Here is a 24037-nt window from a genome sequence, read left to right on the forward strand (position 1 = left end):
GGAACTCAGGTCAAATGTTGTTTCCTCCGGAAGCTTTCCCTGACTGTTGTCCTTCCTCTAAAATATCAGATTGAAATGATACATTTGATAAATGTCTCCTTTTCCCCATTAGACCGGATGCTTTATTAGTGGATGGCAAGCACTGGCTTTGGTTTTGCTCACTGTGAGCTCCCTAGTACCCAAAGCAATGGCCAACACTGAGGCACCTACTAAATATTTGTTCAGTGAATACGAGTAAATGAATGAAAGAATTCATTAATCAGTTTTTTCACAGCCACATACCTTACCATATAAACTGTTGCTCTTCTGTCTCTTTACCTGGCCACCATCTTTCAACTCTATAAACCTAGTAAAGTATTGTATTCCTGTGCAGACTAAGATTGCAAATGTAAGTGGAGATGATACCTTTAAAATAAACTTGGACATCCCCTCCTGGGATCATGGGAGGCACCACTCAAGGTGGTGCACTCATTCTTGACAAGCAGAACCTTGATCCTAGCTCTGTATTCACTGGACAATTAAATGCCAACTGCTATTCAAACTGCTAGACCAGGAGAAACAGTAGCCAGCATTATAGAAACAGCACCCAACTGGGAGTGAGGGGGCCCATATTCTCATTTCTTCACCCATCATTTACCAGCCTGTAGCCTTAGACATATTACTCACATCTCTGAACCTTAGCTTCTCCAGCCATAAAAAGAAGGTCATCAGACCATCCTTTACCCTCAGAGTTGCTGGGAAGGTGATGTGCAAACTGAAAAGTCCAATGTTGTTATTTCTTAATACAGCCCACCAAATGGGTGTGGGAGAGACTGTGGGAAATTTCTAATGTTGTAGTCCAGGCTTTTTGCACACACCTAGGCCTGTGCCTTAAAATGATGACTTGAGTAGTTTATGCCTAAATCTTCCTAGGAGATGAGGAAGGAGAGATTTTCAAAATAACTGACGGCAGCAGGATTCTCTTCAGTTCTTTCTATTTGCAAACATTGTTCATGTTGCTCTTCTTTCTATGTGACCGTAATTTTGAATTTCTTACTGACATTTTTCTGTGAGACAGTATTAATCTGCTTTCTTAAAAACTACCAACCCTACCAACAGAGCAGCCCTCAGTCTAGATTGTGGAGTAGGTGAAGCTGAGCCCCTCTCATCCCTGGCTTCCTCTTTCTGTCCCAAGGGACCTCCACACCAGCTACAGAAGCTTACACTGTTTATTTCCTTTTCTCTAATGTGCAGTGAGGAAGGATCTAATATCCTTAATTCTCATTAGGATAGAAGTGACCCAGGGAAGTGGGTGGCACCCACTGGGAATGAGCAGACCCAGTGGGTGCTGGTCTGCATTTTTAACAAGATCCCTGGGAGAGTTGACTGATAGTCTAAGTGCCTGGAGGGCAGGGATGTGTGCGTTCAGTGCAGCTGGGGCAGGACTTGGCTCATTGTGGTGGGTGTTAAAGGAGCTGCTGAACGAAGGTGCCCGGTATAGGGAACCACTGCACAGATGTCTTCCCTTCCTCTCCTACCTCCCTTGAAACTCTATAAACTTGTTCAGTGTGTCTTTACATAACGTCTTCAATAAGTTCTTTGAACTGCAGAGAAGAGTAGCAGAAGCAGTTTTACCACAGGCTAACTGACACAGACAAGAGTCTAGTTCTTATGGCATCTCATCAACGCTCTAATGAAATGACATTGAACAAAATGACATTATTTGAGGATCTCCTTCATCTTGCTGGGGCTGCCATAATTAAGCACCACACACTGGCTGGCTCAAATAACAGAAACTTATTTCCTAACAGTTCTAGAGGCTACAAATCCAAGATCAAGGAGTGGGCTGGGTGGGTTTCTTCTGAGGCCTCTCTCCCTGGCTTGTAGATGACTGTCTCCTCCCGGTGTCTTCCCATGGTCTTCCCTCTGTGTGCGTCTGTGTCCTAATCTCCTCTTCTCTTGGGGACACCAGTCAGCTTAGATCAGAGCCCACCTTAATTTTAACTGAATTATCTCTTTAAAGTCCTTATCCAAATAGTCACATTCGGAGGTACTGGGAGGTTAGGACTTCAGTGTACAAACTTTTGGGAGATACCATTCAGTTCATAACACTTAGCAAACTCATAAAGTCCCACGAGGTTTTAGCCATATGATTTTAGGATTTTATCTGTCAGCCTGGATGTAAGGGGAGTGTCTTGTGAGATCCCAGGCTTTTCTGGTATCTTCTGTGCAGTCATCCCCAATAGACAGCCACTTTCAAATCAGACTGGTCTTAAAGAAACACATTTTTCTCCAGGACTTTGAACAACTGATTGGACAGCACACATATTGTAATTATGGCCACAGCTAGGGGAAAGTGAAATGCCTTAGAGTGATAAGGACTGCAATAAGTGAGCATCAGGCTGTAGGACAGGGAAAAGTAACTATTGCAGCCACAGGATGCTAATAATGTATAAAAAACACTTTTCTTAAGTCAGACTCATTGCTTCATATTTCACTCTTTTTTTTTTTTAAAGAAAAATAAACCCTGAGTAAGTTTGAATGTTGCAACCTAATACCTTGTTCCAATGCATAAATGTTTTTCTTCAGAATTCATTTGGAAGCATTTCAGACAGATTGTTAGGATTATTACTTTTTGGGATAAAATCATGCATTTTTTTTCAAACATTTCTTCCTCAACTCATAACCTTCCTCTCAGTAATATTTTGCATGTTGCAATAAAAACACAAGGAAGACAGGCTGCCTCGGTCTATTTTTAGCAGAACACATTTGCCAAAATCTGGAGATTTGTTGAAGAGACTTGTCTCAATGCCTGCTTCCCACGGACATGAACTCTTTTTCCAGTGCCAAACACTTAAGCCAACTTTATAACCCACTTGCAGGTCAACATTGCCATATTTACACACCATCTTTAGCCCCATAATTTTACATATTATCTTTAATCCCACTCTTTCTCTTACCATGATTCTTGTATGCAAGTGAGCAGACCATGGGTGTGTCCAGGTAAACAACTATACTTGATAATCCTCATTCATGTGAGAAGGGCCTTAGCAGATGAGAAGTGCCTAGAAGAAATGCTATGAGCTGTGAGCACAAACAGTGCCAAGACAGGAGTCAGAAATTTTGAGGCCACGAGCTCAGGCAGCTGAGTCATAGAAGTGAGCAGGCCAATGTCCAGGTCTGGTTAAGCCAGGGATAGAGCCAGAAAGTGGCTATCCCACCACAGAGACAAGAGAAAAGCCAAACTCTGCAGGAGCAAAGCTGGCTCAAGAGGCAAAGGAGAGGCCGGGACTGTAAATAAGAGCAGATAATGCAGTCGTGGAACTCCATCCAATTCTATTGGATGCTTGGCTCTCTCATCTGGAGAACCCTGAGGTCTTCACCAGAGATTTGACAATGAATGGCCACTTGTCCAGAATCATTAGGAAGCCAGAATCATTAGGAAGTCAATGGCAAAGTGAACTGAGATTTAGAATTCCTAATTTTCTGCCCTCTATTCAGTAATTTTCCACTTGAAATAAAAACATTTCATTGTAAAGAGGGCTTCAAAGATGTTAGAGAGGTTCAACAAAAGACAATTTACATATCAAAATCACAAAAACCTGAAAACAAATGCTCATAGGGACTTTCCAAAAATTGGAAACAACTTCTGTGCCTTAGCCAGATAAACAGACTGTGGGCCAGACACACTGTGGAATACTATTAAGCAATAAAAAGGGACACACTTCTGACACATACATCACAGAAACAGCACAAATGCATTAAGCCGAGGGAAAAAAGCCCTCACTAAAAGGCTATGTACTGTATGCCTCCATTTATACGACATTTTCCAGATGAGTAGATGTAGAGGCTGGGTGTAGGGCTGGGCTTCACTGAAAATGCTCTGGGGCATGGGGAACACTGATGGATGATGGGACTGTTCTATTCTGTTGATAAGGTTTGTTTGTTTACTTATGTTAGTAAATTTATTTGGCTGTATATCTATGTTACAAGATCTGTATAGTGCACTGTGTGCCCACCACCCAGAGTCAAATCATCTTCTGTCACCACATGTTAGCTCTCCATCTCCCACCCACCCACCCCCTTCTCTCTGGCAACCATCATATCGCTGTTTGTGTCCAAAATTTCAGTTTATATCCCACATATGAGTGAAATCATATGGTTGTTAGCTTTTTCTGCCTGATTTATTTCACTTATTGTAAAATTCTCAAGGTCCATCCATGTTGTCGAAAATGGCAATATTTCATTTCTTCTTTCTTATGACTAAGTAGTATTCCATTGTGTATATGCACCACATCTTTATCAGATCTTCTGTCGAAGGACACCTTTATTATCTACATGTCTTGGCCACTGTATATATTACAATGAATGTAGGGGTGCATATATCTTTGCCAATACATGTTTTCAAGTTTTTAGGGTGTATAACCAGAAGAGGGATTGCTGGGTCATGTGGTAACTCTAATCTTAATGTTTAGAGGAATTGCTAGACTGCTTTCCATAGTGGCTGTACCAGTCTACTTTCAGCAGTGAATGAAGGATCCCTTTTCTCCACAGCCTCTCTAACATGTGTTATTACTTGTCTTGTTGATAAAGCCATTCTAACAGGTGTAAGGTAGTATCTCATTGTAGTTTGAATTGCATTTCCCTAATTGCTAGTGAGGTTGAACATCTTTATATATTTGTTGGCTGTTTGTATGTCTCCTTGGGAGAGGTATCTGTTCAGGCCCTTTGCCAATTTTTTAACTGGGTTGTTTGTTTGGTGTTGAGTTTTATGAGTTCTTTATGCATTTTGGATATTAAACAATTATCAAAGCTATTGTTTGCAAATATCATCTCACATTCAGTCAGCTGCTTCTTCGCTTTGTTGTCGGTTTCTTTGGCTGTGCAGAAGCTTTTTAGTTTGATACTAGAGGCCCAGGCATGACATTTGTGCAAGGCTAAGCCCTTGCAGCCCCGGCTGCATCAAGCCTCTGTGGCCCCACCCCCTGCCCACTACTGGTTCTAGAAGGTCATTCCGCAGTTTGATCTAATTAGCATATCAGCTCTTTATTACATAGAATAATCTAATTACTTTAGTTTTAGCTTTACTTTCCTTACCTTTGGAGTCAAGTTCATAAAATCATCTCTACAACCAAGATCCATAAGTTTAGTACCAACGCTTTCTTATATGTAACTTCTTGTTCCAGATCTTATATTTAGGTCTTTGAGCCATTTTATTTTATTTTATTTATTTATTTATTTATTTATATTTTATTGATTTTTTACAGAGAGGAAGAGAGAGGGATAGAGAGTTAGAAACATTGATGAGAGAGAATCATTGATCAGCTGCCTCTTGCACACCCCCTACTGGGGATGTGCCCGCAACCAAGGTACATGCCCTTGACCAGAATCGAACCTGGGAACTTTCAGTCCACAAGCCGATGCTCTATCCACTGAGCCAAACCAGTTTCGGCAAGCCATTTTATAATTAATTTTTTACATGGAGACAAATTGTAATCCAGTTTTATTTGTTTGCATGTTGCTTTCTAGTTTTCCCAGCACAGTTTATGAAGAAGTTTTCTTTACTCCATTATATGTTCTGGCTTCTTTGTTGAAAATTACCTGCCCATATACATGTGGTTTTATAGTTGGGATCTCAATTCTGTTTCATTGATCTATGTCTGTTTTTATGCTAATACCATGTTGTTTTGATTATCATAGCTCTGTAGTATAATTTGAAGTCAGGTAGCATAATACCTTCAACTTTGTTCCTTTTTCTTATGATTGTTTTGGCTATTCAGTTTTTTTTTGTGGTTCCATACAAATCTGATTATTTGTTTAGTTCTATTTCTTTAAAGAATTACATTGGGATTTGGATGGGGATTGCTTTAAATCTGTATATTTTTTTGGGTAACATGGCCATTTTAACTATGTTGGTTCTTCCAATCCATGAAGACGCCCAAATTATTTTATCTTTTTCAAACTCTTTTAATAATGTTTTGTAGTTTTCATTATATAGGTCTTTCATGTTCTTTGTTAAGTTTATTCCTAGGTGATTTTATTCTTTTGGTTGTAATTGTAAAAGGAATTGTTTTTTATTTTATTTCTTCTTCTAAAGTTCCATTATTAGTATACAGGAAGACAGTGGATTTTTGAACATTGATTTTGTATCGTGCAAATTCATGTATTTGTTTATTGTTTTTTGGTAGAGTCACTAGGATTTTCTATGTACAGAATCATTTTATCTGCAAAAAGTGACACTTTTACTTCTTCCTTCCCAGTTTCGAAGCCTTTTATTTCTTTCTCATGCTTTATTGCTCTGGCTAGGACTTCCAGAACTATGCAGAATAAGAGTGGTGAGAGCAGGTATCCTTGTCTTGCCCCCAATTTTAGAGGAAAAGGTTTCAGTTTTTCACCATTGACTATAATATTAACTGAGGGTTTATCATATATGGTCTTCATTATGTTGAGGTTCTTTCCTTCTATCCCTATTTTACTTAGCATTTTAATCATAAATGGATGTTGTTTCATCATGGATCATTGTAACAAAGGAATTAGTATATTTAACATGTTTAAAAGATATATGCTTGACATATCTTTGTCCAATATAGCCTCAGGTCAAATACCTGGGAAGTGAAAATGCCTAAGGTTTGCATTGTCATACATAGCGTCAAATTACCTTATAAGAAAGAAGGCATACAAATGGCCAACAGACATGAAAAGATACTCAAGCTTAGTAACTATAATGGAAATGCAAATCAAAACTACAATAAGATACTATCTTATACCTGTAAGAAAAAGACTATCTATCTATCTATCTATCTATCTATCTATCTATCATCTTTAAGCCTAATATGCAAATTATCCCCTTGGGAGTTTGACCTGGAGTCTGGAGTTTGATAGCTCGCTAAGATATGTGCTAACCACCAGGGGGCAGCATGGAACGAAAGAAGGCCCTGGCTGGCAGCCAGCAAGCCCTGATCAGCCCTGATCACTGGCCATGTCTAAAGACCCTACCCATGCACAAATTTCATGCACTGGGCCTCTAGTAAGCAATACAAATGTTGGAGATAATGTGGAGAAAAGGGAACCCTTGTATACTGATGGTGGGAATGTAAATTGGTATAGGCTTTATGCAAAACAGTATGAAGTTTCCTCAAAAAAAAAAAAAAAAAAAAGATAGAGTTACCATGTGATCCAGCAATTCCTCTTCAGAAAAATTTGAAAACATTTATTCATAAAGAAATGTATACCGCTATGTTCATTTCAGTATTAATCACAATAGCCAAGACACAGAAACAACTAAGTGTTCTTCTACAGATGATTGGATAAAGAAAATGTGGTACATGTATATAATGGCATACTACTCACCATAAAAATGATGAAATATTGCTATGTGTGATAACATGGGTGGATCTCGAGAGTATCAGGCTAAGTGAGATAAGTCAGAAGGAAAAGGATAAGAACCATATGATATACTCATATCGGGGATATAAAACAGAAAGCAACAAAGAAACAAATACAACAAACTCATTGACACAGATAACAGTATGGTAGATACCAGAAGGGAGAGGAGGGAGGATGAAAAGGGAGAAGGGTATCAAATACATGATGATGTAAGGAGACTGGACTTTAGGTAGTGAGCACACAAGACAATATACAGATGATATATTATAGAATTGTACACTTTAAACTTATATAATATTACTAACTAATGTTGCCCCAATAACTTTAATTACATTTTTAAAAAATTGTTCAAATTCATACTCATACAAACAGAGCATATGAGTTCTTGGTCGTTGGCTCTCTATCCAACAGTGCCCAGTACTAATCTTTGTATCTTTTCCAATTTGAAAGGTCAAAAGTGATAGCCATGTGTTCCTTTTATTTGTATTTCTTATGACTAATAAGATTGAAGATATTTTCATATATTTATTGATCATAGCTATTTATTTTATGTGAATTGACTATTTGTAGTCTTTGCATTAGAATGCTTATCGTTTTATTTATTATTAACTCATGAGTTTTTGTTATGAACTAGAGGCCAGATGCACAAAACCCATGCAAGAGCAGGCTTTCTTTCCCCTGGCTGCTAGCGCCAGCTTCCCTCTGACACCCGGGACCCGGGCTTCCCTCACAGCCCCACTTGGTCCAGGTCCTCTGGTTTAATTAGCATATTCTGCTTTTATTATTATAGATTAGAGGCCTGGTGCATGAAAGTCGTGTACGGGGGTGGGGTGTCCTTCAGCCCATCTGCACCCTCTTCAATATAGGATCCCTCAAGGGATTGGGCCTAAACAGGCAGTTGGATATTCCTCTCACAATCCAGGACTGCTGGTTCCCAACTGCTCAACTGCCTGCCTTCCTGATTGCCCCTAACCACTTCTCCCTGCCAGCCTGATAATCCCCTAACCACTCCCCTGTTAGCCTGATTGATGCCTATTTGTTTCCCTGCCAGCCTGTTTACCCCTAACTGCCCTCCCCTGCAGGCCTGGTCTCCCCCCAACTCCCCTTCCCTCCAGGCTTGGTCCCCCCTAACTTCTCTCCCCTGCAGTCCTGGATCCCCTTCAACTGTCCTTTCCTGCAGGCCCTGTTGCCCCCAACTTCCCTCCTCTGCTGGTCTGGTCACCCCTAACTGCCCTCCCCTGTAGGCTTGATTGCCCCCAACTGCCCTCCCTTGCAGGCCTGGTCCTTCCGAACTGCCCTCCCTGCTGGCTATCTTGTGGTGGCCATCTCGTGTCCACAAGGGGGCAGGATCTTTGATCACATAGGGGGAGCCACCTTGTGTATTGGAGTGATGGTCAATTTACATATTGCTCTTTTATTAGATAGGATAGAGGCCTGTTGCATGGGTGGGGGCCAGCTGGTTTGCCCTGAATGGTGTCCTGGATCAGGGTCAGGGTTCACCTGGGGCGGCCTGGGCAAGGGGCTTGTGGTGGTTTGCAGGCGGCCATGCCCCCCCACCCCACCCCCACCCCCAGTGACCCAAGTGGAGGCCCTGGGGTCTGGGATTTATTTACCTTCTACAATTGAAACTTTGTAGCCTTGAGTGGAGGTCTGGGCCCACCAGGATGTATGGAAAGTTTGGCTTTCTCCATTGCCAAGGAAACCCAAGCCTCCTGCTCGCTTCGTGGCTGAAGCCATCTTGGATGGGTTAATTTGCATTCTCGCTCCTGATTGGCTGGTGAGCATGGCTTGTGGGTGTAGTGGAGTGATGGTTAATTTGCATATTGCTCTTTTGTTAGATAGGATTAGGGTTGATAATAATAATTAATGTTTATTTTTTACTAGATGCCCGACATTCTTATAAACATCCTATATAATAAAAGGCTAATATGCAAATCAACTGCTCAGCAGAATGACTGTTCACTATAATATGCACTGACCACCAGAGGGCAGATGCTCAATGCAGGAGCTGCCCTATGGTGGCCAGTGTGCTCCCACAGGTGTCAGTTGGACATCACCTAAGGGCTCCTGGACTCAAGAGGATGTAATCCAGGCTGAGGTACCCCCTCTCCCCTGAGTGCATAAGTTTCATTCACCTGGCCTCTAGTTGAAAAATATTCACATTTGATAAGGCATCCTATATAATGAAGAGGAAATATGCAAATTGACCCTCATGCCCTCACATCACAAGATGACTGCCCCCATGTCATCACAAGATGGCCACCTCCACATTGTCACAAGATGGCTGGCAGGGGAGGGTAGTTGGGGGCGACCAGGCCTGCAGGGGAGGAAGGGCAGTTGGGGGGGAACCAGGCCTGCAGGGGGAGCAGTTGGGGATCCAGGCTGGTAGGGGAGGGCAGTTGGGGGTCACTGGACCAGCAGGGAAGAGCAGTTAGGGGTGACCAGGCCTGCAGGGGAGTACAGTTGGGGGCAACCAGGCCTGTAAAGGAGGGCAGTTGGGGGTTATCAGGCTGGGAGAGGAGCAGTTAGGTGTCAATAAGGTCAGCAGAGGAGCGGTTAGGGAACTATCAGGCTGGTAGGCAGAGTGGTTAGGAGCCAGCAGTCCCAGATTGTGAGAGGGGTGTCCAAGGGGTCCCAGATTGGAAAGGGTGCAGTCTAGGCTGAGGGACAACCCCCCAGTGCACAAATTTCATGCCTCTAGTATACATTACACACATCTTTCACAATTCCTTTATTGCTCATTTGACCTTGCTTGGATTTTTGCCAAAGTTTTAATTCTACAATTTCTTTGTGACCTCTACTTTTTTTGGCCATGTTTAAGGAAACCTTCCTTTTTGATTAATTATAATCTTTTCATATAGTTATTAAATTTACATTTCCATGTTTCTCATATATTTGGAGGTTCTTTGTGGCAATTCTCATTGTCCATAATTATTTTAAAATATTAGTTTTTTTAAATTTCAGAATAAATATGGTGGTCCCTAATGGCATTTTCAGCAACAGACTTTAGCATTAATATATAGGGATTGGCAAAGTAGGTTTACAATTGTTTGCATGGAAAACAATATAATCATCTATCTATATAATAGAGGAATATGAAAATTAGCCAAACAGCAGGGACCTGAGGCTGCATGGTACTTGGCCCAGGTGAGGGACCTCAAGCCATACCCCTTGCCTGACAGGGCTTGATGGGGACCTTCAGGCCATGGCCCCAGCTCAGCAGGGCTTGATGGGGACCTTCAGGCCATGGCCCCCACCATGATGCTGGGCTGAGAGACCTCATGCTGTGCCCCCTGCCCCAGCTCCAGGCTTGAGGACTCAGGCTATGCCCCCTGCCCACGGGGCTTGATGGGGAACCTCAGGCCATGCCCTTCCCCAATCCAGTGCTGGGCTGGGGGACCTGAGGCTGCAATTCCTGCCCAGTGGGGCTTGACGGGATATCTGAGACTGTACCCCCAACTTGGCATCAGGTCAGGGACCTGAGGCTGTGCCTCCCACCCAATGCTGGGATGAGGGACCTGAGTCTGGGCCCCCCCTCAGGAGGGCTTGATTAGGGTGGGGCCGGCCAGGTCTTGGTCTCATCCAATGGGGGTGGGGCCAGCCAGACTGGGTCTCATCCAATGGGGATGGGGCTGGCCAAGTCTGGGTCTCCTGCACTTTCAAAGTGCATACAGGTGGTAGGTTGCGACTTGATTCTAGGTCTTGTGGTGTGCCCCAGACTCTGACAGGAGGGAGATTTTCCTATACATTTTATTAATTTTCTTTCATCTCTGACACTTCTATTATAGAGAAAGGGCAAATAGCAATATTAAAATATTTCCTCTAATTAATTCCCTGTTAATGTGCATGAATTTTGTGTACTGGGCCACTAGTCTATATAATAAAAGCTTAAGCTACCATTACAGTGGAATGACCAGAATGACCATCACTATGATGCGCACTGACCACCAACAAGCAGATGCTCATCGCAGGAGCTGACCCCTGGTGGTCAGTGAGCTCTCACAGGGGGAGCACCACTCAGCCAGAAGCCAAGCTCATGGCTGGCGAGCACAGTGGTGGTGGGAGTCTATCCCCTGTCCTGGGCAGCACTAAAGAGTGGCAAGCTGAGTGTTAAGGAGCAATGAGCAGATGGGCAGTAAGGAGCGAGGGGTCCCAGACTGTGAGAGGGCACAGGCTCGGCTGAGGGACCCACCCCCAGTGCAAGAATTTTGTGCACAGGAATCCTAGTTAATAAATAATAATCAAGAATAAACTGTTTCACATGCTTACAACTATAAGCCTACTTTTGCCCACCCCTGTATTTCTCAACAAGATGAGAGAGTAAGAAGGCCCATGACTGAACTGTAGACACTCGGGGGACATGGTGATTTCCAGGAAACAACACTGAGTGATTTTTTAATACGGCCACTGCTCCTCATGCTGGCTTCCCCTCCATCTGCTCCCCTTCTCCTAGGAAGTTTTTATTCTCTCTTCCCTGCACCCTGCCCACAACCCAAACATCAAATCTACACTCAAAACAAGGCTGATGTTTTCAAATAGAACTTCACATTTTTCTTCATAGTTTAATGAAATCTGACTTTATGCTCCAACTACACTTTAAAAGCTCGGCTCTTTTCTTCTTCCTCATTTAAAAATAACAATTTTGTAGAAATGAAATACAAAATGGAGGTGTTACACATCTCCTATGACCTTGCATTTTTAGGGTTATTTTTTCTTGTCAGCTGATCCTGTGTTCATGCTAATGTCCTCTTTTTGTGTCCTTAAAAGTACTCAGTTGTTCCATCAAAAGCCAAAAGGAAAATAAACTGTGTTTCTCAGGCTATGTGAGGTGCTAAAAAAGGACTTCAGTATTCTGAGAACAGTTTTTGATTAAGGGGAAAAACCAATTTTGGTTGCCAGTTTTTCTTCAAGAAAAAAAATGGGTAAGAATCTTTGTTTAAAGTAAGGCACCATTTTGAATGTGTTTGTTTTTAGAATCTGCCTTTAAGGAATTTCTATAAGAAAGTAAACATTAGGTAATGGCATAAGGCCTGTTGTCTCAAAGTGAAGGAGAAAGTTTGCAGAGTTATGGATCTGAATATCAGTACCAAAATGTCTTTGTTTTCTGACTACCATTAAATTCCTAAACATGACAGAGTTCTGTAAGATTAAAAATAAATTGGGTATAGGTGTTTGTGTGTATATGTGTATATGTCTTTATGCTTAAAGACAAATTGGTGATCATAAAAGTTGTATTACTTCATACAAAGTTAAATTGGAGGGCAAGTATGTTTAGTGTCTACTATTCAGAAACCACAAAATAAGAGAAGTTTGATATGAAAAGAAATTCCTTTCCCTTCTTTAATGTACATAGTTCAAATATTTTTTATTAATTTCTTTTTTTTTATTGTTCATAGTTCAAATATTTCTTTGTTACATTAAAACTACATCCATGTACCACAGTGCGTGTGTTTTGGACCGCTCTGCTGGTGTTAAAGATGGAAATAAAACAATTCATTTGAACCAAAAAAAAATGTGTTTATGTGTGCATGTACACATATATGTGTGTATGCATATAAGATGGAGCAAAAGTAAGCTTACAGTTGCAAGTACAGGAAACACAGTTTATTCTTGTATTATTACTTATTAATTATTATGATAAGTAATAACACAAGAACTATAAATCTACTTTTGCCCCACCCGGTTTATATACACAAATATAAATATATGTATATGGAACATACATATAGCACATTAAATACATAGATACAGAAACTACATACTACTTATCAAAACAAATCACCTACTTTGGAAGGACAAACTGGTGATGAACACAGATCAGCAGATCAATCCTCCTCCCTTTGGGAGATCTGAGAACTTTAAGGTTCTGAGCATAAACGCTTCTAGCCTTTTCCAGCAGGCACAACACCAAGGTGGTGTCTCAAAAGACAAACATACTTTTGTGGTAGATAATTGTTTTCTTGGTCTAGGAAGGACTGTGGCCACATTCTCATGAAGAAAATTGTGGCCTATTTTGCCAGTTATTTTATTTTTCCAGAGTAGGAAAATTCCCACCCTAAGGCACTGGAACCAACATTCCTTAACAAAAAGGCCTCTTGCTCATGACCATTAGGAGGGTGTTTGTCAACTTCTCAGCTACAATGACAATCTAATCATGATGCAGCCACTATATTACTTTCTAGAATTTTCTAGAATTTGGACTGTGTGTGTGTGTGTGTGTGTGTGTGTGTGTGTGTGTGTGTGTGTTCCCTGATACCTACAAGTGCACATGCGAAAATACAATGAAATTTAGCTATAGTTTACATTAGCCTGTCTTAATAACTGTCTTATTCCTTCATCTTTCTCATCTTTAGGATAGTATCTCATTACTACTTATCCCCCTATTTCATAGAAATTTATAAACCCCTGCTCTGAATTTGGCTCTGTAACTGGTACTGTGGATGCAAAGATCATTTTAGTTCAATCCATACCATTCTATAAACACTTTGCGATATGCAAGCCTGAAGAAATAGTCCTTCTTTGGATGAGCTTATGGTCCTGTTTTCTTCGCCATTTCCAGAAAGTCCGTTCTTATAATTCATGCTATTTATGAAATGTCTAATCTTGGTATATACTTATTTGGAACCAAAAGTAAAGCACATAGTTCCTCTTGATGAGTTTCCATAATGGAGCTCTCCTGTCTGGTATCATGTCAACAGATATGGATCCGGCCAGGGGCCACCTGTGTTGCACTTGTCTAAATATTGGAGCCCATGATCACACAGGAAGAATAGTTCAGGTTTCTTCAAGACAGTAGCTCTTTTTTCTCTGACATAGTAAAGAGAAAGGCACTGCCACAGTGGAAGAAATGAATATAACAGAAAATTTTGAAACTGTTGCAGTTCTGATATGATTTTTAAAAATTGTAGACTTAGAAACTTTGGCTTTGGCTTCAAAGATTTGAACCCTTGGAAAAGAATATTTTATTCCATGAACTCTCATTGGGCAAGTTGTAGCCCTTTTCTTAATGTGCTCTTTAATCTCACAGATACAGAGGTCCTTAGATCACCTTAATTTGACTTATTTGAACATTAGCACCCACATCTCTTGAAATATGGAGATTTGGAATCTAGTTTTGGGCTATTATCTGAATTGGATTCTGTGTTGATAAAAACAAGAGACATTCTGACCATGGTTTTAACCCTGAAGATGTTCAAGGCCATTAAAAACAACAACGCACACATTTTAAACAAGGATTATTGTTTTAGGTTGACTTCTTCCAGAGTAGACTTTAAGACAAGGATTAAAAAGAAACAATTTGAGAAATAATCCAAAGAAAACATTGCTAAGGGAGTAGGGAAGAGAGACATGGAAAGGAAGGATATAATAAGAGATTATTATAAAAATGTTGACACTGTAGGCAACTAGGGCTGGGGAAATCTGGGAGACAGGGAAGTACATGTTCAGAGTCATCCCTCCTGAGGGGTAAAGAAGTAATGTCCCACTTCATTGGTAATACCATTTGCCTCATAGAGTGGAGCCATTAGCTTTCCAATTCCTATCCACGTTGGCACAGCCAAGGGAAGCATCCAGAAGAGAATCATAGTTGCTTGAGTCTGATACCATTCTATGCTCCGGAAAAATGAGTGTTGAGGGAATATGACTACAAATCATTTTCCTGTGCAAACTCCATCAATCCGATTTAATTCCTTGATTGCTTTTCCATATGCAGTGGTGAAATATAGTTCCCCTCTTCTTTTTTTTTTTCATTTTTACTTCAGTTTTACTAGAATTAACCAATTATAGTGTTTACTTTTGTAAGTTTTCTCCTACTGCAACTATTTCTACCACATCCAGTTCTCACCTCTACATTTAAACTTTATTCTACACAATTAGCCGTTCTCATTTTGTTTGACTATATCCACCAAAAATAACCATTATAAATTAGAATAAGAAAAATAGGATTGTGCCTGTTTATTAGCCAATCGCTGAGATCACTGAGCATTGCCCCTCAAATCATCTAGGACTGCTGTCCCCCAGCTCTATCTCTGCCAGAGCTGTGTGAGCTTATAGGTTAGCCCCCTTAAGCTCCAATGTACTCTTTGGCAAAGTTGTGCTAATAATAGAGACTCCTAACTTCTTTCTAGGAATCAGGGTAAATATTTTGGAAAATTTTCTAGCCTATAGTAGATATTCAATATGTGTTATTATCATTGTTGTCATTATTTGAGATCATTATAATGATATGCTAATTGTCTTATATACTACTGATCACTTTACCAAAAGTGTATATTTGTAAAGAGGTTGTGTCAAGATTACAGTCAAAATATCCACTTCATTGGTAATACTACTTACCTCACAGGGTTGTTGTTATATAGGGAATAATAAAACAATATACAAGGTGTCCCCCAAAATGGCTCAATTTTGAAAATGAAATGTATTTTAATAAGCACTGCCTTGATAATTATTCAAAGTGTGTGTATACACTTTTTAGGAACACCCTACTTAAGAGCCTGGTACGCAGTAGGCACTGTACACATGCTGTTCCCCTTTTGCTCTCCTTAAGGATATGTACCTTAAGTCTGGAGGATGGGAGACGTGGTGTTATCATGAGTTTCTTAAGCATTTCTAGGAAGCTGGCCTTCCTGAGTCCAGAAGGATTTGAAATCTATTGGCTCATGTGTCATATTGAACAATTACAGTGAAGTTCCAATATCCTTTCTAAAATGTGGTGAGGAAGGCCAGCTTTCTAGAATTTGCTATGCTTATTTCTATGGCTCTCATCTTACAATCAGCATTTCAGGATGCTATTTATTTTGATAAGCTTAGATTAATTGTTTCTCTAAAATTTGTGCATGTGTTTTTGTCTTTTTTAGATTTAATTGTGGGTGCATTCGGAACAGGAAAAGTAGCTGTTTATAGGTATGTGTTTGGTGATATGATAGTATTATTAACTATAGTCACTGTACATTGCCAATATTATTTAATCTTATAACTGGAAGTCTGTACTTTTGACCACCTTTACCTATTTTTTCCTGCCCCACACAACCCCTGGTACCTCTGGCAACCATCTGTCTGTTCTCTGTATCTATGTTCGTTTTTTGTTTTTTCTTACTTTTTTTCATAGATTCCATATGTAAATGAACCCATATGGTATTTTTCTATATCTGAATTTTTTTTTCACTTATCATAATGCATTCAAGGTCCTTCCATGTTGTTGCAATGGCAATATTTCCCTTTTTATGGCTGAATAATATTTTATTGTTTACACTGAGTGGCCAGATTATTATGACCACCTGACATTTGTAGGACAATTAGCTGTACACTGCATCTTATGAGATATAAAAGCAGAAGGCCTGTTTGACACCTTTGCTGTCTGTAGTTACCAAGATAAAACATCTCCATTTGCACAGGAACACAAGGATTGGATAGTTGAACATTAGAAAAAAAGTCATGTGGTCCAATGAATCACGTTTCCAAATGGTAGAGTGAGAATCTGGCAGAAACAGCATGAAAGCATGCACTCCCACATGCATGAGTACAACCCTTCAAGCTGGTGAGGGCAGTGTTATGGTTTGGGGCATGTTTTCCTGGCATGATCTGGGCCCTTTAATTCATGTAGAACAATGTCTGAATAACACAATATACCTAAGTATCATTGCTGTTCAAGTTCATCCTATCATGTTGATGGAGTATCCCAATGGAGATGGCTTCTTCCAACAAGACATTGCGCCATGCCACGGTGCTCGTATTGTGCAGGAGTGGTTTCAAGACCATGAGGGAGACTTTTTCTTGCTTAGGTGGCCCCCACAATCTCCAGATCTCAATCCAATTGAGCATTTGTGGGACAAAGTTAAAAGAGCCATCAGGCAGCTGGTTCCGCAACCATCAAATCTCATAGAACTGGACAGTGCTATTCATCAGGCATGGTGTCAGATTCCTCACATCACCTTTCAACATCTCATGGAGTCTATGCCAATAAGAATCACAGTATTAAAGGCAAAAGGTGGCCCAATGAAGTACTGATGGGGTGGTTATAATAGTCTGGCCACTTGATGTATATACTCCACATTTTCTTTTTTCACCTACTAAAGGATGTTTTTCTAATTGTTTCAAATGCACTTCCTTTATGCTATTGGTTTTGTATTAAAGAGTGTATCCCAACTATTTATTTTGGAGAACATTTAGATGCTCTATTTAAAATTCGGAGACATTTCTGCTCTCATTTTTTTGTTCATTTATCCTACTACCTTTTTATTCTCATACTTCATGACAAGACTTCCAGCCCCTACTAACATAATGTTAGTCTATGAGTCCTGGCTGGTATTGCTCAGTTGGTTGGAACATTGCACATACATCAAAAGATGTCAGGTTCGATTCCTGTCAGGGCACATGCCTGGGTTGTGGGTTCAATCACCCATCAGAGTATTCAGGGGAGGCAACCAATCTCGATGTTTCTTTCTCGCATTGATGTTTGTGTTTCTTCTTCCTCTTTCTCTCTCAAATCAATGGAAACCTATCCTCAGGCGAGGATTTAAAAAAATAAGAAGATAAGAATCTTAGTAGCACTTAACAAAGAGGAACATATTTTGTTGTTACTATATTTACATGCGTCCCTTAGCTTTATAAATGCATTAAAATGTGCTGATAAAAAAGGAATGTGTGGTGGGAGAATGTAACTATGTCCTCTAAAGAAAAGTGAGGACACTAAATTAGGGAATAGAAAATATCAGGAATTCGTAGCCTCCAATAGCAAGCATTGAACATCAGTTCAAATGTGACCAGTCGGTCAGGATTCAAAAACCTGGCCATTCCCACACACTCACAATTTGTAATATTGGCCAAGTTCCCATCTTTCTGAGCCACTCATTTTTCATCCATAAAATGGGAATAACAATATTTACTTTATAAGTCTATTTTTGTCAAAAGCATTAATTGGGAATCTGCATGCAAAGTACAAGAACAGTAACTGGAAGACAATTGGTGCTCAACATTTTTAGATTCTTTTTCTTCTTAAAACATAAAGTATATGGGAATAGGAGACACTAGGTCAGGATATCAAAGACAGAGGCAGAGAGCTGCTCCGGGTGTCCTAGGCACATACTGCTAACCTAGCTCAATTCCTAGAGAGAGTCTAAGGGTAGGTTTCCTCTGCAGGCAAGATTTTCTTCATCAGTCCCAGCACCCTCAGGGCCAGTTTATGCCAGCCACTCCCCACTTCAGGTTACGGATAATCAGATGAGTGCACTGCTCAGAGCACCGGAGGATGAGGCTGTGTTTGTGTGGCCACGAGGAAGCACTCCACAGAGCTTACGGAGAGAAACTGACTGGCAGGCAGGCGCTGTGCTCCGAATCCACCACCACATTCGCCAAGGTCAGGTGTTCCATGAGCTGCCTCAAGCCAATCAATGGACACAGCAGGGATAGAGACGCAGGCCTTTCCCTGAGAGACCTGGAGCTCCTCTAACCGCAGCGTTGGCTCCTGGTGCCCTGGCTGGAACTCCTTTCTTGGATATCCTTTCTTCCCTCGCTTCTTCACAGGGATCAGCCCGCATCACAGTCTGGCCACTGGCTCCCAGTCTCCTCCTCTCTCTCCCATTTTTTTTCTCATAATGTTTGCCTCCTAAATGTCTTGCATGTCTCATCCTGTCTTATCATCTACTTTCCCAAGAACTGGAGCTCACAACACAATATTAAAAACAGCCCTGGCTGGTGTTTCTCAGTGGTTAAAGCATCAGCTCTCACACCAAAGGGTAGTGGGTTCAATTCCTAGCCAAGGGCACATGTCTGGGTTTCAGGTTCACTCCCAGACGTCTGGTTGGGGTATGTGTGGGAGGCAACCAGGCAATGTGTCAATCTCACATTGATGTTTCTCTCTCTCTCCTTCCATTCCTCTTTGGCTTCCACTCTCTCTGAAAAAGCAATGGAAAAAAATATCCTTATGTGAAGATTAACAAAAAAAGACCAAAAATATATTGAAAGCAAAATTATGTAACAGAGTACAGATAAATAAGGTAACAGAGTTTAGGAAAATTCCAGTGCACCCCATCATTGTAATCCTGAAATTGTTTAAAGTAGCATCCTAAACAATACTCTGTCCAAGCACAGCCTCCGACCTGTCAGAGAAAAACGCATGTGATGCAACAGCAGTTCATGTCATCTGAAGACATGGAACCAAGGTTTAAAAATTGTCCTGTCCCCTTCCCCTGTGACTTTTATTCTCATCTGGTTATGACTTTAATTGAGTTTATATTAGCCTCTCTCCTCGAACTTGGCAGCACAATAGAATCATCTGGAAAGTTTTTTAACCTTCTAGTGCCTGATCCTGACCCAGTGACCAGTGACCCTAGTGATTTGCCTGTGTGTGTGTGTGTGGTGGGGGGGAGTGGGGGCTCCCGAGGGTGGGGCATATTACCTGTTTGAAAGCTCCTGGATGCTTATATCATACAGTCAGGAGAATCACTGTCCTATATGAAGTTAAATCTGTAAAGCATGGCTAGAAAATGCTTTGATCAAACTAAAAAATAATCAGCCAGTAAGGTGGGTATAGATATAGTGGCAGATGCCAGAGCAGTATTTCATAACAACCTTGCCAAAATGCTAGGAACTCACTCCATAAACCCATGGTCGGCAAACGGCGGCTCGCGAGCCACATGCGGCTCTTTGGCCCCTTGAGTGTGGCTCTTCCACAAAATACCACGGCCTGGGCGAGTCTATTTTGAAGAAGTGGCGTTAGAAGAAGTTTAAGTTTAAAAAATTTGGCTCTCAAAAGAAATTTCAATCATTGTACTGTTGATATTTGGCTCTGTTGACTAATGAGTTTGCTGACCACTGTGCAGGTATGGAGGGCAGTTTTCCTTGCCGGGCCAGAACATCCTTTATTCGTGTCTGCCAGCTCCCGGGTGCCATTAGTTGAGTCTGGTGCCCACCTGCTGAAGCAGTGAGACAATTCTAGACACAAAGGAGGGGTGTTGGCGGTGGCCTCTAGAAGTGAGGTGGGCTTCTGCCAGTGGCTCCTGGGGCTCGTTTACATCTTGTGTTTCCTCTCTGCAGAGCGAGACCAGTGGTGACAGTGGATGCCCAGCTTCTGCTGCACCCAGTGATAATCAACCTGGAAAATAAAACTTGCCAGATTCCAGAGTTTATGACTTCTGTGGCCTGGTGAGTTAGTCCATTCAAATCATGCAGGGATTTTATGAAGGAATTAGATTGGATTGATGGATTTTGTGAAGGTGCAGCTTCTGGATCCATCCATCCATCTGGGCAGGCCTGAGAATCTGCATTTCTTAAAAACAAAACTCCAGGAGGTGCTGATGCTGCAGGTCTGTGCACCAAATAGGAGTAGCGAGCAGTATGTCTTTAAAACAAAAGCCGAGATCTATGACATGGCCCCGATCCTTTGCTGTCAGTTTACCACCTAAAGGTGACTTCTCCAGCCTACAGGCTCCAGGTGAGGTGAGAAGTACAGGTGTGAACTGTGCAGGTCCACTTATAAGCAGATTTGTTTTAAATAAATACAGTTGGCCTTTTATAGCTGCAGGTTTCACATCTTCAGATTCAACTACCCACGATAATGCATCCCCAACCACAGATTCCCAACTACGGTTCTAAAACAGTTTCCGTAAGGGGATGGTTGAATCTGCAGATGTAAAGGGCCAATTGTAGAATCAAAAGTTAAGCTGCATGGGGGTGAGCAACCCTGATCCCCACCTCATTCCAAGGTCAGCAGTATAAAAACATTTGGGAATGATCCTAAAGAAACAAATCTTGGAGAGCTCTTTCAGATTCTTGGCATTTTAAAAGAAACATTAACCAAACTGAAAAGATAATAAAGTACCTCAGCTTTTAGATTTGCATATAGTATGGATACCACTTTTCAGACATATATAATGTCCTTTTTTTCCTTTAAAAGCCAAGCTCGGGTTAAATTACTTGGTTTCTTATGCTAAAAACAGATGTCAGTCTTCTAATTTATCATGTACCGTTAGACAGAAGGTAAACATGATAAAAATAGTGATTTTTGTGTCCTAAACTATATTTTTTTGTGGCCAAGATCTCATCATCAGGAACAGCAGGAAAATTGTGGTTCCTGTGCCTGGGCCATATAGAGTATGGCTTATCCAAGTTCTGAAAGTGCTGTTTTTGAATCTTGCCAGTTATCCAGCTATCCACAGGGACTACAAAATGGAACTTGATTGTTGCACAGCCGGAGAAAATGCCGCTTTGTTTGTAATATGTAGGTTCTCGAGGGTAAAGGTCTGTCCTACTGGGCAATGCCAGCAAGGTACATCCTCTGAAAACTCAACCGATACTTGGTGTGATTGAGATTTGCCCTCCTTTTCCAGAGATCTGGTCTAACTCAGTACGTTTGGCTCCTAAGAATGTCAGAATGCAGTCTTGACCCAAAGAAGTTACAGTATTTCCAGCCATGCTGGTGATGGATGGCCTTTGGGTAGGAATTCATTCGGAAGTCAAGCCTTTGAGGGTGGAGGGTGGGGGTGAGGAGGGCCCTGAAGGATTCTTTGAAAAACATCCTTTGCTGGGAGCTCCCCATTCTTGGAGGCCTGTCCACTCCTTAATCAGCTTTAGAAAGTAGCTGGGAAATGCCCAGAGCACATTTTAAAAGGGTTTCAAACCATAAAATATAATGAAAACCTGATCTGAGAAAATATGTGAAGGAACTTGGACAAGCTATGCTCTATATGGCCCAGGCACAGGAACCATAATTCTCTTGCTAGTCCTTAGCCTGTAATCATTAAATAAGCATGAAATGAGCTGTGCCAGCTACATAGGCATGAGTATTAGAAATTCAGTATTTCCCTTAATAGTCCTGTGTATTTACATTCATAGCTGAATGAACTATATAGGCTGAATTTTTAAGCATATCTGTGTGGCACACTCTGATATAAAGTGTTTTGTGTGTGTGTGTGGGTTTTTTTTTTTTTTTTTTTTTTTTTTTTTTTTTTTTGTGTGTGTGTGTGTGTGTGTGTGTGTGTGTGTGTGTGTTTTCCAAACGAGATAATTTTTTCTAAGGGGTTTTCAATATATTTTTTAAAAATAATTTTATTGATTTTTTACAGAGAGGAAGAGAGAGGGATAGAGAGTTAGAAACATCGATGAGAGAGAATCACTGATCAGCTGCCTCTTGCACCACCCCCTACTGGGGATGTGCCCGCAACCAAGGTACATGCTTTTGACTGGAATCGAACCCAGGACTTTTCAGTCCACAGGCGGATGGTCTATCCACTGAGCCAAACTGGTCTTGGCAGGTTTTCAATATTTTTATAAAATTTAAGTAGCTTTAACAGATTATGAGATCTATTTGGTTTTATGGAAAGAATATTATTCTGTAACAAGAAAATGTCTTTTCATGAACCATTTTCCTGGTTGCATTAAATTATTATTAAGATAAAATGCAATTTGTTATGTGGGCAAATATAAAATATATGCCTTTATATAATTATTTATTTTATTCTATTGTATACATTTTCTGAAAGATGTTTCATCTTCATATTTAGAATGTTGAATAGTGGCTCAGAGCATGAAAAGATGAAAAATTAATAACTGGTTCAGTCTAGAATGTGTTTCTCTGATACCTTTTAAATTTGTTCTAAGAATTTAGCTCAGTCTTTCTAAAATTATTGAAAAAAATTTATTGATTTTTCTTTCCATAATTTTGGTATGTATTTAATATAACCTTGTATTGCACATCTGAAACTATTAAGTAAACTAACTCAGATATAGTTCATCACTTCCATTGATTTGAATTTCTGTGTCTTTCAAACAGCTGGGTAGTTTTATAAAGTATCTGCTACTAGAATTTCTAAATTACAAATAAAAACATAAAGCCAGCTCAATCTTAATTGTTAACAAATCAGAAAAGTTAAAACTATTTAGTAAAAATGTTTCATATTATAAATGTAAACGTTTATAACTATTCACTTTTCAAATCTGAAAAGAACTTTAAATATGCTTAACTTTATATAAAATCTTAAGTTTGCTATCAATGAAATAGGATTGAATTGGTTAAAGTGAAAAATGAATTGCTATTTAAATCCTGTTCCACATTTCTCTCATTCTTTCCCCATCACCCATGGCTATTGGCACTATTGTATCACAGAGCATTTTCAACCATACTGCATTGGGTTAAGACTAGTATTAGAAGATTTGTAGTGGATCGTCCTGCCTCTGATATATCGGAAGCACTATAGACAGTTTCATTTTGAATTTATGTAATGAGAGTGCTAAGCTGATTTGTTGTTGGTTTTTGTTCCCATCAGATCTATTCAAGCTATAATGCACCATATTGACTATGACCATAAATCTTAGTTTGAAACTTTAACTCAGTTAATATTCCTATATAATAAAAGGCTAATATGCAAATTGACTGAACAATGGAACCACTCATTGCTGTGACGCACACTGACCACCAGGGGGTAGACGCTCAATGCAGGAGCTGCCCCTTGGTGGTCACTGCGCTCTCACAGTGGGAGTGTTGCTTAGCCAGAAGCCGGGCTCACGGCTGGTGAGTGTAGCAGCGGTGGTGGGAGCCTCTCCTGCCTCCATGGCAGCACTAAGCATGTGCAGTGGGGAGCGGGCCAAAGCCAGCAGTCAGACTTCCCCCAAGGGCTCCTGGACTGGGCTGAGGGACACCCCCCTGAGTGCACGACTTTCATGCACCAGGCCTCTAGTG

The 24037-nt window shown here is 40.7% G+C and overlaps 1 protein-coding gene across 1 annotated transcript in view; it reads left to right on the top strand.

Moving 5' to 3' along the window:
- The window catches only part of ITGA8 (integrin subunit alpha 8), a 188863-nt gene that overhangs the window by 100625 nt on the left and 64201 nt on the right, over positions 1-24037 (top strand). The window contains exons 14-15 of the mRNA XM_084875768.1: positions 16221-16266; positions 20398-20505. Of these exons, the coding sequence (XP_084731894.1) occupies positions 16221-16266; positions 20398-20505 (154 nt within the window). The remainder of the gene's footprint in view (positions 1-16220; positions 16267-20397; positions 20506-24037) is intronic.

Source organism: Pipistrellus hanaki, assembly GCF_964339955.1.
Source record: "Pipistrellus hanaki genome assembly, chromosome: 1".
Taxonomy (NCBI): Eukaryota; Metazoa; Chordata; class Mammalia; order Chiroptera; family Vespertilionidae; genus Pipistrellus; species Pipistrellus hanaki.